This window comes from Mobula hypostoma, chromosome 1, assembly GCF_963921235.1.
Source record: "Mobula hypostoma chromosome 1, sMobHyp1.1, whole genome shotgun sequence".
NCBI classification, from domain to species: Eukaryota; Metazoa; Chordata; class Chondrichthyes; order Myliobatiformes; family Myliobatidae; genus Mobula; species Mobula hypostoma.
The window spans coordinates 251,766,049-251,779,543 of record NC_086097.1 but is presented as its reverse complement, the minus strand read 5'-3'; the positions used below and the strand labels follow the sequence as shown (position 1 = coordinate 251,779,543).

General features: G+C 44.3%; 1 protein-coding gene across 1 annotated transcript in view; it reads right to left on the bottom strand.

Moving 5' to 3' along the window:
- si:dkey-22o22.2 (neural-cadherin) overlaps positions 1-13,495 on the bottom strand; it is a 304,012-nt gene that overhangs the window by 153,276 nt on the left and 137,241 nt on the right. The window contains exon 2 of the mRNA XM_063054940.1: positions 7,913-8,104. Within this exon, the coding sequence (XP_062911010.1) occupies positions 7,913-8,104 (192 nt within the window). The remainder of the gene's footprint in view (positions 1-7,912; positions 8,105-13,495) is intronic.

The following is a 13,495-nucleotide window of genomic DNA, read 5'->3' as shown; positions in this document are numbered from 1 at the left end:
CTGTGGCCTGTAACCATCAACAGAACACTGATCTGACTCTGTGACTGTGGTCAGTAACCATCTACAGAACACTGATCTCACTCTGTGACTGTGGCCTGTGACCATCAGCAGAACACTGACCTGACTCTGTGACTGTGGCCTGTGACCATCGGCAGAACACTGAACTCACTCGGTGACTGTGGCCTGTAACCATCGACAGAACACTGATCTGACTCTGTGACTGTGGCCTGTGACCATCAACAGAACACTGAACTGACTCTGTGACTGTGGCCTGTAACCATCGACAGAACACTGATCTGACTCTGTGACTGTGGCCTGTAACCATCGGTGAACATTGATCTGACTGTATGACTGTGGCCTGTAACCATCGACAGAACACTGATCTGACTGTATGACTGTGGCCTGTAACCATCGACAGAACACTGATCTGACTCTGTGACTGTGGTCAGTAACCATCGACAGAACACTGATCTGACTGTTTGACTGTGGCCTGTAACCATCAGCAGAACATTGATCTGACTGTATGACTGTGGCCTGTAACCATCGACAGAACACTGATCTGACTCTGTGACTGTGGCCTGTAACCATCGACAGAACACTGATCTGACTCTGTGACTGTGGTCAGTAACCATCTACAGAACACTGATCTCACTCTGTGACTGTGGCCTGTGACCATCAGCAGAACACTGAACTCACTCTGTAACTGTGGCCTGTAACCATCGACAGAACACTGATCTGACTCTGTGACTGTGGCCTGTAACCATCGACAGAACACTGATCTGACTCTGTGACTGTGGCCTGTGACCATCGGCAGAACACTGAACTCACTCGGTGACTGTGGCCTGTAACCATCGACAGAACACTGATCTGACTCTGTGACTGTGGCCTGTGACCATCAACAGAACACTGAACTGACTCTGTGACTGTGGCCTGTAACCATCGACAGAACACTGATCTGACTCAGTGACTGTGGTCAGTAACCATTGGCAGAACACTGAACTGTGACCGTGGCCTGTAACCATCGGCAGAACACTGATCTGACTCTGTGACTGTGGCCTGTAACCATCGACAGAACACTGATCTGACTCTGTGACTGTGGCCTGTAACCATCAACAGAACACTGATCTGACTCTGTGACTGTGGCCTGTAACCATCGGTGAACATTGATCTGACTGTATGACTGTGGCCTGTAACCATCGACAGAACACTGATCTGACTGTATGACTGTGGCCTGTAACCATCGACAGAACACTGATCTGACTCTGTGACTGTGGTCAGTAACCATCGACAGAACACTGATCTGACTGTTTGACTGTGGCCTGTAACCATCAGCAGAACATTGATCTGACTGTATGACTGTGGCCTGTAACCATCGACAGAACACTGATCTGACTCTGTGACTGTGGCCTGTGACCATCGACAGAACACTGATCTGACTCTGTGACTGTGGCCTGTAACCATCGGCAGAACACTGATCTGACTCTGTGACTGTGGCCTGTAACCATCGACAGAACACTGATCTGACTCTGTGACTGTGGCTTGTGACCATCGGCAGAACACTGAACTCACTCTGTGACTGTGGCCTGTAACCATCAGCAGAACACTGATCTGACTCTGTGACTGTGGCCTGTAACCATCGACAGAACACTGATCTGACTGTGACTGTGGCCTGTAACCATCGGCAGAACACTGATCTGACTCTGTGACTGTGGCTTGTGACCATCGGCAGAACACTGAACTCACTCTGTGACTGTGGCCTGTAACCATCGGCAGAACACTGATCTGACTCTGTGACTGTGGCCTGTAACCATCAACAGAACACTGATCTGACTCTGTGACTGTGGTCAGTAACCATCGGCAGAACACTGAGGACTCACTTTCGGGTGCTCTGCAGTTAACGTTATTTGTTTCCTTTAAATTACAGAAGTTGTCCTTTTATCGCACATTGGGTCTTTGACTGTCTTTGTTCTGTCGGGGTTTTCTTTAATCGGGTTCAATTGTATTTCCTTGTTTTCTGGCTGCTTCGAGAAGGCGAATGTCCAAGTTCGATATGGTATACATACTTTGATAGTAAATGTACATTGAACTTTGAAGATGAGAGGCAACTTGATGAAGGTGTACAAGATGATAAGAGGAATGGATCAAGTGTGCAATATTGAGAATGAGGGCAGGGGATAGAAGTTCGTGTAGGGGAAGGCTGCAGCTAGTAATCACAATGCCAGTAGTTTCGAAGTAAATATGCAAAAAGATTTGGTCCATGGGTGAGATTCTAAATTGGAGACAGGCCAATTTTGATGGTGTTAGGAATAATCTGGCAAGTGTGGATTGGGACAGGCAGTTTTCTGGCAAAGGTGTACTTGGAAAGTGGGTGGCCTTCAAAAGTGAAATTTTGAGAGTACAAAGCTTGTCTGTGCCTGTCAGAATAAAAGGTAAGGATAACAAGTGATTTAGGGCACCTTTGTTTTTAAGAGAAATTGAGGCCCTGGTGAAGAAGACAAAAGAGGTGCATCGGAGGTCTAGGCAAATAGGAACAAATGAGTATAAGGAATACAAGACAACACTTAAAGAAAAGAATCAGGAAGGGACGTCTACCGATATGTTAGATTAGATTAGATTAGATTATGAGGACACTCAGTCCTCGTTTATTGTCATTTAGAAATGCATGCATGTATTAAGAAATGATACAATGTTCCTCCAGAGTAATATCACAAAAAAAAAGGACAAACCAAAGACTAACACTGACAAGACCACATATTTATAACATATAGTTACAGCAGTGCAAAGCAATACCATAATTTGATAAAGAACAGACCATGGGAATGGTTAAAAAAAAGTCTCAAAGTTCCGATCGACTCCCGATAATCCCCGATAGCAGGCGGCAGAAGGGAGAAACTCTCTCTGCCATAAACCTCCAGGCACCGACAACTGTCGATGCATTGGAAGCACCTGACCCCAGCTGACTCTGAGTCCGTCCGACTTGCTTCGACCCCGCCCCGGCTGCTGAGCAACAAGCAAAGCCGAGGATTCAGGGCCTTCCCCTCCAGAGATTCAGGATCACACAGTAACACTGGCAGCAAAAAAGGCATTTCAGAAGTTTCACCAGATGTTCCCCCGTTCTCTCACATCTGTCTTCATCAAATCAGGATTGTGCACAGCACCCTACTTGACAGATTACAGATATTATTCATCGGAGTGGCCGCGCAAGCTGCGTTGCGCCGCCATCTTCTCCTCCTCCTTGTTAAGAGCAAAAGGATTACAAGGGACAAAATTGGTAATCCACGTGTGGAGCCAAAACAGATGGGGGAGATCTTAAAAATATTCTTTGCATCTGTATTTACTCAAGAGATGGACACAGAGCCTATAGAAGTGAGGCAAAGCTGCATCAACTTAATGAACCCTGTACAGATTACAGAGGAGGAGGTTTTTGCTGTCCTGAGGCAAATCAGGGTGGATAAGTCCCTAGGGCCTGACCAGGTGTTCCCTCGGAACCTACAGGAGGCAAGTGTAGTAATTGCCGGGGCCCTAGCAGAGTTATTAAAATCACCCTTAGTGACAGGAGAGGCAGCAGAGGAATGGAGGATAGACAATGTTGTTCTGCTGTTTGAAAAAGGCTCTAAACAGAAACCAGGAGATTATAGACTGATGAGACTGACATCAGTTGTGCGAAGGTTATTGGAAGTATTCTAAGGGACTGGATATATAGGTATTTAAATAGACGTAGACTGATTAAGGATAGTCAGCACAGCTTAGTGCATGGTAGGTCATTTGAACCAATCTTAGAGTTTTCCAAGGAAGTTACCAGGAAAGTGGATGAAGGCAAAGCTGTCAATATTGTCTACATGGACTTTAGTAAGACATTTGACAAGGTTCCCTGCATAGGAGGCTGGCAAAGAAAGTTCAGTCGCTCAGTGTTCAAGGTGAGGTAGTTAATTGGATTAGACATTGTGGCATTTGTGCAAGAAGCCAGATTGGTAGTAGATGGTTGCCCCTCTAACTGGAGGCCTGTGACTTCTAGTGTGCCACAGGGATCAGTGAAAGGTCTATTACTGTTTGCCCTCTATATCAATGATCTGGATAATAATGTGGCTAATCTGGATCAGCAAATTTGCAGATGACTCTACGATTGGCGGTGTACAGTAGGATGGCTATCATGGCTTGCGGAGGGTTCTGGAATTTAATGCAGACAAGTGCAAAGTTTTGCACTCAGTAGGACCAAGCAGGGTGGTTCTTACTCAGTGAATGGTAGGACACTGAGGAGTATGGTAGAACAAAGGGATCTGGGAATATAGGTCCATAATTCCTTGTAAAGGGTGTCACAGGTAGGTAGGTTCAGAAAAAAACGCTTTTGGTGCATTGGTCTTCATAAGTCAAAGTATTGAGTATAGGAAATGGGATGTTATGTTGAAGTCGTATAAGACATTGGTGAAGCCTAATTTGGAGTATCGTTTGCAGTTTTGGTCACCTACCTGCAGGAAAGGTGTAAATAAGGTTGAAAATGTACAGAGAAAATTTACAAGGACGTTGCTGGGTCTGGAGGACCTGAGTTATAAGGAAAGATTGAACAGGTTAGAACTTTATTTCTTGGAATGTCGAAGATTGAGGAGAGATTTGATAGAAGTATGCAAAATTGAGTAGGACTACAACTAGGGCTCATGGGTTATGGGTGAAAGGTGAAATGTTTAAGGGGAATATGAGGGGAAACTTCTTCACTCAGAGGGTGGTGAGAGTGTGGAATGAGCTGCCAGCACAAGTGGTGCATGCAAGCTCGATTTCAATGTTTAAGTGAAGTCTTTGGTAGGTACATAGATGGTAGGGGTATGGTCCGGGTGCAGGTCAATGGCAGTAAGCAGTTTAAGTGGTTTGGCATGGACTAGATGGGCCGAAGGGACTGTTTCTGTGCTGTTCTTTTCCATGACTCTATGATTCGAGGCGGCCAGAGACTTTTTCCCAGGGTGGCATTATTTTAAGGTGATTGGAGGGAAGTACAGAGTTGATATCAAAGGTTTACACAGAGAGTGGTAGGTGTCTGGATCACCCTACCAGGGATGGTGGCAGAGGCAGATATATTAGGGGGCTTTTAAGAGACTCTTAGATAGCAAATGGATGATAGAAAATGGATGGTTATGTTGGAGGCAAGGATTAGATTGATCTTGGAGTAGCTAAAAGGTTGGCCGGCACAATATTGCGGGCTGAGGGGCCTGTGCTGTGCTGTGCTGTAATGTTCTATGTTTTCTGTTCTTTCTCTTGAGACCAAGGCTATTCTAGTTATTTATTCAGACAGAGTGCAGAATTGGCCCTTGCAGCCCTTTGAGCCGCACTGCCCAGAAATCCCCCAATTTAATCCTAGCCTAATCACTGGACAATTTACAATGACCAATTAACCCACCAACCAGTATGCCTTTGGGCTGTGGGAGGAAACCAGAGCATTTGGAGGAAATCCATGGGGAGAACGTACAAACTCCTTATTCCTTGGAGCTTTCTGACAGTTACAGGAATTGAACCTAGATCACCTGTACTGTAAAGCATTGTGCTAACCACCAAGCTAATATGAATCCCTAAAGATGTCTTTCAGATGAAACCCCACATTGTCATCTCAAGAAAATAAATCAGCTTAGTAACTAATTTGTAGATGCTGCATGAGAAAATAACAGTCACAATGGAACGGTCTTGGAATAGGTTTAAAGGGTGGTATATAACATTGCGGGCCAAATGGCCTACACTGTGCTGTAGTGTTTTATGTTCCATGCTCTATTGCATTGCTACTAAGTCAATGTATTTGCTGTGAACACTAGCCTGGAATACACACGTTAAACTGTATGTAGTCCATCATAAAAATGACTCTTTAATCTGGAGTGTGGCATACAGTTTCAGTCATAGGAAGAATGGCAAGATTTTGGCGAGAGTACAGAAGAGGTTTACCAGGATGCTGCCTGGTTTGGAGGGCATGTGCTATTATGAGAAACTGAACAAACTTGGATTGTTTTCTCTGGAGCGGCAGAGGCTGGGAGGAGATCTGGTAGAGGTTTATAAGATTATGCTCAAGCTTTTCAGTCCGCTGTAAGTTATCCCTACAATTGCCAATATCCTTTTCCGTAGTGAATACTGAAGCAAAGTATTCATTAAGTACATCTTCTGTCTCCTCTGGTTCCATACACACTTTTTCACTGTCACACTTGATTGGTCCTATTCTCTCACGTCTTATCCTCTTGCTCTTCACACACTTGTAGAATGCCTTGGGGTTTTCCTTAATCCTGTCTGCCAAGGCCTTTTCATGGCCCCTTCAGGTTCTCCTAATTTCATTCTTAAGCTCCTTCTTGCTAGCTTTATAATTTTCTAGATCTTTATACTTCATACTTCATTGTCGCCAAACAATTGATACTAGAACGTACAATCATCATAGTGATATTTGATTCTGCACTTCCCGCTCCCTGGATTACAAATCAATAGTAAATATGAAAAATTTAAACTATAAATCATAAATAGAAAATAGAAAAATGGAAAGTAAGGTAGTGCAAAAAAACCGAGAGGCAGGTCCGGATATTTGGAGGGTACAGCCCAGATCCGGGTCAGGATCCGTTCAGCAATCCTACCACAGTTGGAAAGAAGCTGTTCCCAAATCTGGTCGTATGAGTCTTCAAGCTCCTGAGCCTTCTCCTGGAGGGAGGAGGGATGAAAAGTGTGTTGGCTGGGTGGATCGTGTCCTGGATTATCCTGGCAGCACTGCTCCGACAGCGTGCAGTGTAAAGTGAGTCCAAGGATGGAAGATTTGTTTATGTGATGTGCTGCGCCATGTTCACGATCTTCTGCTCTTCTTCCGGTCTTGGACAGGACAACTTCCATACCAGGTTGTGATGCACCCTAGAAGAATGCTTTCTACGGTGCATCTATAAAAATTAGTGAGGGTTTTAGGGGACAGGCCAAATTTCTTTAGTTTTCTCAGGAAGTAAAGGCGCTGGTGGGCCTTCTTGGCAGTGGACTCTGCTTGGTTGGACCAAGTCAGGTCATTTGTGATATTGACCCTGAGGAACTTAAAGCTTTTGACCTGTTCCACTTGTGCACCACCGATGTAAATGGGGTCGTGTGGTCCGCTACTCCTTCTGAAGTCAACAACCAATTCCTTCGTCTTGCTGACGTTGAGGGATAGGTTATTGTTTTTGCACCATGCCACCAGGTTCTTAATTTCCTCTCTTAGATCTCTAGCATCACCTAGTTTTTTTAACCTTTCATAAGCTCTTCTTTCCTTCTTGACTAGATTTACAACAGCCTTTGTACACCACGGTCCTGTACCCTACCATCCTTTCCCTGTCTCATTGGAATGTACCTATGCAGAACTCCACGTAAATATCCCCTCAACATTTGCCACATTTCTTCCGTACGTTTCCCTGAGAACATCTGTTTCCAATTTATGCCTCCAAGTTCCTGCCTGATAGCCTCATATTTCCCCTTACACCAATTAAACGCTTTCCTAACTTATTTGTTCCTATCCCTCTCCAAAGCTATGGTAAAGGAGATAGAATTGTGATCACTATCTCCAAAATGCTCTCCCACCAAGAGATCTGACACCTGACCAGGTTAATTTCCCAATACCAGATCAAGTACAGCCTCTCCTCTTGTAGGCTTATCTGCATATTGTGTCAAGAAACCTTCCTGAACACACCTAACAAACTCCACCCCATCCAAACCCCTCGCTCTAGGAAGATGCCAATCGATATTTGGGAAATTAAAATCTCCCACCACGACAACCCTGTTATTATTACACCTTTCCAGAATCTGTCTCCCTGTCTGCTCCTCGATGTCCCTGTTACTCTTGGGTGGTCTATAAAAACACCCTGTAGAGTTATTGACCCCTTCCTGTTCCTAACTTCCACCCACAGAGACTCCATAGACAATCCCTCCATGACTTCTGCCTTACCTTCTGTCAGAAAGTATTCCATTCCGTCAGCAGAGTGATCAGAGTCATCCCAGGCAGAAAGCTGGAAAACTGGTGTGCCCTTGGGAGCATCCGGAGATACGACTGTTAAGTAGGGGAACAGTGGTATCGTCCACTCTGGAACACTTTCCCTCAGCACGTTAATCGTCAAATGGCAAAGGTACCAATCTTCACCTGCAAGAAAGATAAAGATAAAAATTAGCTTTTACTTGTCACATGTACATCGAAACATTCATGAAAGCCGTCATTTTGCATCAAATCAAATCAGTGAGAATTGTACTGGGGGCAGCAGACGAGTGTTGCCACACTTTTGGAGTCAACAATCGTCACATTTCTCTCCAAATGGGTCACAACTTTCCTGACATCTTGTACATTTTTCCAACTCAGTCTTAAACTTCTTAATTGTGACAACTTGTGGGAAATGAAACAGCAGATGTTTTATCGTACTCCCCCGTGAAGTTCAACATGACAGTAGTTATTGTTACTGTACAAATAAAAGAACCATCACTTGCATCATTGTCAATATCGAGACTGTCCGCCTTTGACAGTTTGGCTACAGTTTAGTTGATTACTTGATTACTAATCTGAAGGGCCCTGCTCCTATGCTGTACTAGTCTACGTTCTGTGTCTGGTAACTTGGAGTATTGTGAGCAGTTTTGAGCCCCTCATCTAAGAAAAAGATGTGCTAACATTAAAGAGGGTCCAGAGGAGGTTCATGAGAATGCTCTCAGGAATGAAAGGGTTAACATATGAGAAGCGTATGATGGCTCTGGGTCTGTACCCACTGGAATTTAGAAGGATGAGGGGGGATCTCATTGAAAGCTATCAAATATTGAAAGACCTAGATAGAGTGGATGTGGAGAAGATGTTTTCCATAGTAGGGGTGTCTAGGACCAGAGGGCACAGCCTCAGAATAGAGGGACATCCTTTTAGAACAGAGATGAGGAGGAAGTTCTTTGGCTGGGGGAGGGGGGTGAATCTGTGGAATTAATTGCCACATATGGCTTCGGGGCCTAATTAGCTGTTTATATTTAAACTGGAGGTTGAGAGATTCTCGCTTAGTCAGGGCGAATGCCAGGACAATAGTGTTGAGAGGGATAATAAATCAGCCATGATGGAATGATGGAGCAGACTCGATGGGCCAAATGGCCGAATTCTGCTTCTATGTTTTATGCCTCTCAATGTAAAGCTCAGTAAATCATGTTCCCCATTCCAGTCATTATGATGCCCCATGTGAGAGTGGTAAGTTAATTCTGCGATGAAGCAGATTGCTACGGCTTTTTTTTTAATCATATGTACTTCGAAATATGCAGTGAAATACATTGCACCAATACACATCTTTCTCTCTCTCTCTCCTTTTTCTCCCTCTGTCCCTCTGACTATACCCCTTGCCCATCCTCTGGTACCCCCCCCTTGTCTTTCTCCCCGGACCTCCTGTCACATGATCCTCTCATATCCCCTTTGCCAATCACCTGTCCAGCTCTTGGCTCCATCCCTCCCCCTCCTGTCTTCTCCTATCATTTTGGATCTCCCCCTCCCCCTCCTACTTTCAAATCTCTTACTCACTCTTCCTTCAGTTAGTCCTGACGAAGGGTCTCAGCCTGAAACGTCGACTGTACCTCTTCCTAGAGATGCTGCCTGGCCTGCTGCGTTCACCAGCAACTTTGATGTGTGTTGCTTGAATTTCCAGCATCTGCAGAATTCCTGTTGTTTGCATTTTTTAGTGAAATACATTGCTTGCATTAGACCAAATCAGCAATATTTTTATTTCAAGGTGATCACACTAATACTCTACTCAGCTGAAGAACTGTATTCTTGGAAGAAAGCACAATATGCAACTGAACCAGAGGTGCCTCCTGCACATTTATAAAGGCATAAAGTCACAGAACACTACAGCACAGAAGCAAGCAAATAGTTCATGCAGAACCATTAATCTGTCTAGTCCCATCGACCAGCAACCAGACCATAATGTTCATACCCCTCCACCCATGAACTTATCCAAATTTCTGTTAAATGTTGTAGTCAAACTAGCATGCACCACCTGCACTGGCAGCTCATTCCACACTCTCACCACCCTCTGAGAGAAGTTGTTTCCCCTCATGTTCCCCTTAAACATTTCACCTTTCACCCTTAACCCATGAGCCCTAGTTCTCGGCTCACCCATCTTCAGTGGAAAAAGTCTGCTTGCATTTACCCTCATAATTTTGTATATTCCATCAATTTCCTATGTTCCAGGAAGTAAAGTCCCAACTTATTCAACCTTTCCCTTTAACTCAGGTGCTCCAGTCCCAGCAGCATCCTTGTAAACTTTCTCTGTACTCTTTCAACCTTATTTATATCTTTCCTGTAGGTAGGTGACCAAAACTGCACACAATACTCCAAATTAGGCCTCACCAACATCTTATACAACTTCAACATAACATCCCATCTACAAGTTCAAAGTAAATGAATTATCAAAGTACATACAGAATATGTCACCATATACAATCCTGAGATTGATTTTCCTGCAGGCATTCACAGTAGAACAAAGAAATACAACAGAATCAATGAAAAACTGCACACAGACAGAGACAGACAAATAATCAATGTTCAAATGAAGACAAACAGTGCAAATGCAAAAAAAAAAGTTAATAAATAATACTGAGAACATGAGTTGTAGAGTCCATGAAACAGGGTCTACAGATTGTGAAATCAGTTCAGAATTAAATTCTGAATTCTGATTTGATGGAGACGGACGTGAGAGTATGGAGGGACATCTGGAAAACTTCTGAAATGCCCGCCTCGCTGCCGCTGCTACTGTGTGGTAACCAGAATCTCTGGAGCAGAAGGTCCCGGATCCTCGGCTTTGCTTGTTTCAGCGGCCGGGGCGAGGTCGAAGGTGCTCGGCAGAGGATGGCGCTTGGGAGGCTGTATCGGAGGGGCTGGTTGGAGGCTGGAAGTTTTTGGACGGCTGGACTCAGTGTCGGCTGTGGTCAGCTGCTTCCAAGGTATTGGCAAGTTGGCGGTGCCTGGAGGTTTATGGCAGGTTTATCCCTTTTGCCGCCTGCTATCGGGTACTTGGGAGCCGATCGACTCGGGGACTTTGAGACTTTTTTTACCGTGCCCATGGTTTGTTCTTCATTAAATTATGGTATTGCTTTGCACTTCTGTAACTATATGCTATAATTATGTGGTTCTGTCAGTGTTAGTCTTTGGTTTGTCCTGTTTTCTGTGATATCACTCCAGAGAAACATTGTATCATTTCTTACCATAGAAACCATAGAAACTACAGCACAGAAACAGGCTTTTTGGCCCTTCTTGGCTGTGCCGAACCATTTTCTGCCTAGTCCCACTGACCTGCACACGGACCATATCCCTCCATACACCTCCCATCCATGTATCTGTCCAATTTATTCTTAAATGTTACAAGAGAACCCGCATTTACCACCTCGTCTGGCAGCTCATTCCATACTCCCACCACTCTCTGTGTGAAGAAGCCCCCCCTAATATTCCCTTTAAACTTTTCCCCCTTCACCCTTAACCCATGTCCTCTGGTTTTTTTCTCCCCTTGCCTCAGTGGAAAAAGCCTGCTTGCATTCACTCTATCTATACCCATCATAATTTTATATACCTCTATCAAATCTCCCCTCATTCTTCTACGTTCCAGGGAATAAAGTCCTAACCTATTCAACCTTTCTCTGTAACTGAGTTTCTCAAGTCCCGGCAACATCCTTGTAAACCTTCTCTGTACTCTTTCAACCTTATTTATATCCTTCCTGTAATTTGGTGACCAAAACTGAACACAATACTCCAGATTCGGCCTCACCAATGCCTTATACAACCTCATCATAACATTCCAGCTCTTATACTCAATACTTCGATTAATAAAGGCCAATGTACCAAAAGCTCTCTTTACAACCCTATCTACCTGTGACGACACTTTTAGGGAATTTTGTATCTGTATTCCCAGATCCCTCTGTTCCACTGCACTCCTCAGTACCTTACCATTAACCCTGTATGTTCTACATTGGTTTGTCCTTCCAACGTGCAATACCTCACACCTGTCAGTATTAAACTCCATCTGCCATTTTTCAGCCCATTTTTCCAGCTGGTCCAAGTCCCTCTGCAGGCTCTGAAAACCTTCCTCACTGTCTACTACACCTCCAATCTTGCTGATCCAATTTACCACATTATCATCCAGATCATTGATGTAGATGACAAATAACAATGGACCCAGCACTGATCCCTGTGGCACACCACTAGTCACAGGCCTCCACTCAGAGAAGCAGTTCTCTACCACCACTCTCTGGCTTCTTCCATCGAGCCAATGTCTAATCCAATTTACCACCTCTCCATGTATACCTAGCGACTGAATTTTCCTAACTAACCTCCCATGCGGGACCTTGTCAAAGGCCTTACTGAAGTCCATGTAGACAATATCCACTGCCTTCCCTTCATCCACTTTCCTGGTAACCTCCTCGAAAAACTCCAACAGATTGGTCAAACATGACCTACCACGCACAAAGCCATGTTGACTCTCCTTAATAAGCCCCTGTCTATCCAAATGCTTGTAGATTCTGTCTCTTAGTACTCCCTCCAATAACTTACCTACAACTGACGTTAAACTCACCGGCCTATAATTTCCCGGATTACTTTTCGATCCTTTTTTAAACAACGGAACAACATAAGCCACTCTCCAATCCTCCGGCACTTCACCCGTAGACAGCGACATTTTAAATATTTCTGCCAGAGCCCCCGCAATTTCAACACTAGTCTCCTTCAAGGTCCGAGGGAACACCCTGTAAGGTCCCGGGGATTTATCCACTTTAATTTTCCTCAAGACAGCAAGCACCTCTTCCTTTTCAATCTGTACAGTTGCCATGGTCTCACTACTTGAGTCCCTCAATTCCATAGATTTCGTGCCAGCTTCCTTAGTAAATACAGACGCAAAAAACCTATTTAAGATCTCCCCAATTTCCTTCGTTTCCGCACAAAGCCGACCACTCTGATCTTCAAGAGGACCAATTTTATCCCTTACAATCCTTTTGCTCCTAATATACTTGTAAAAGCTCTTTGGATTATCCTTCACTTTGACTGCCAAGGCAACCTCATGTCTTCTTTTAGCCCTCCTGATTTCTTTCTTAAGTATTTTCTTGCACTTTTTATACTCCTCAAGCACCTGATTTACCCCCTGTTTCCTATACATTTCATACAACTCCCTCTTCTTCTTTATCAGAGTTGCAATATCCCTTGAGAACCAAGGTTCCTTATTCCTATTCAATTTGCCTTTAATCCTGACAGGAACATACAAACTCTGCACTCTCAAAATTTCCCCTTTGAAGGCTTCCCACCTACCAATCACATCTTTGCCAGAGAACAACCTGTCCCAATCCACGCTTTTTAGATCCTCTCTCATTTCTTCAAATTTGGCCTTCTTCCAGTTCAGAACCTCAACCCTAGGACCAGATCATGGATGTATGCATTTCTAAATGACAATAAAAGAGGACTGAGTCTTCTCATAATCTAATCTAAGTGAGTGAAGTTATCCACACCGGTTCAGGAGCCTGATGGTTGGGACTGTTCCTG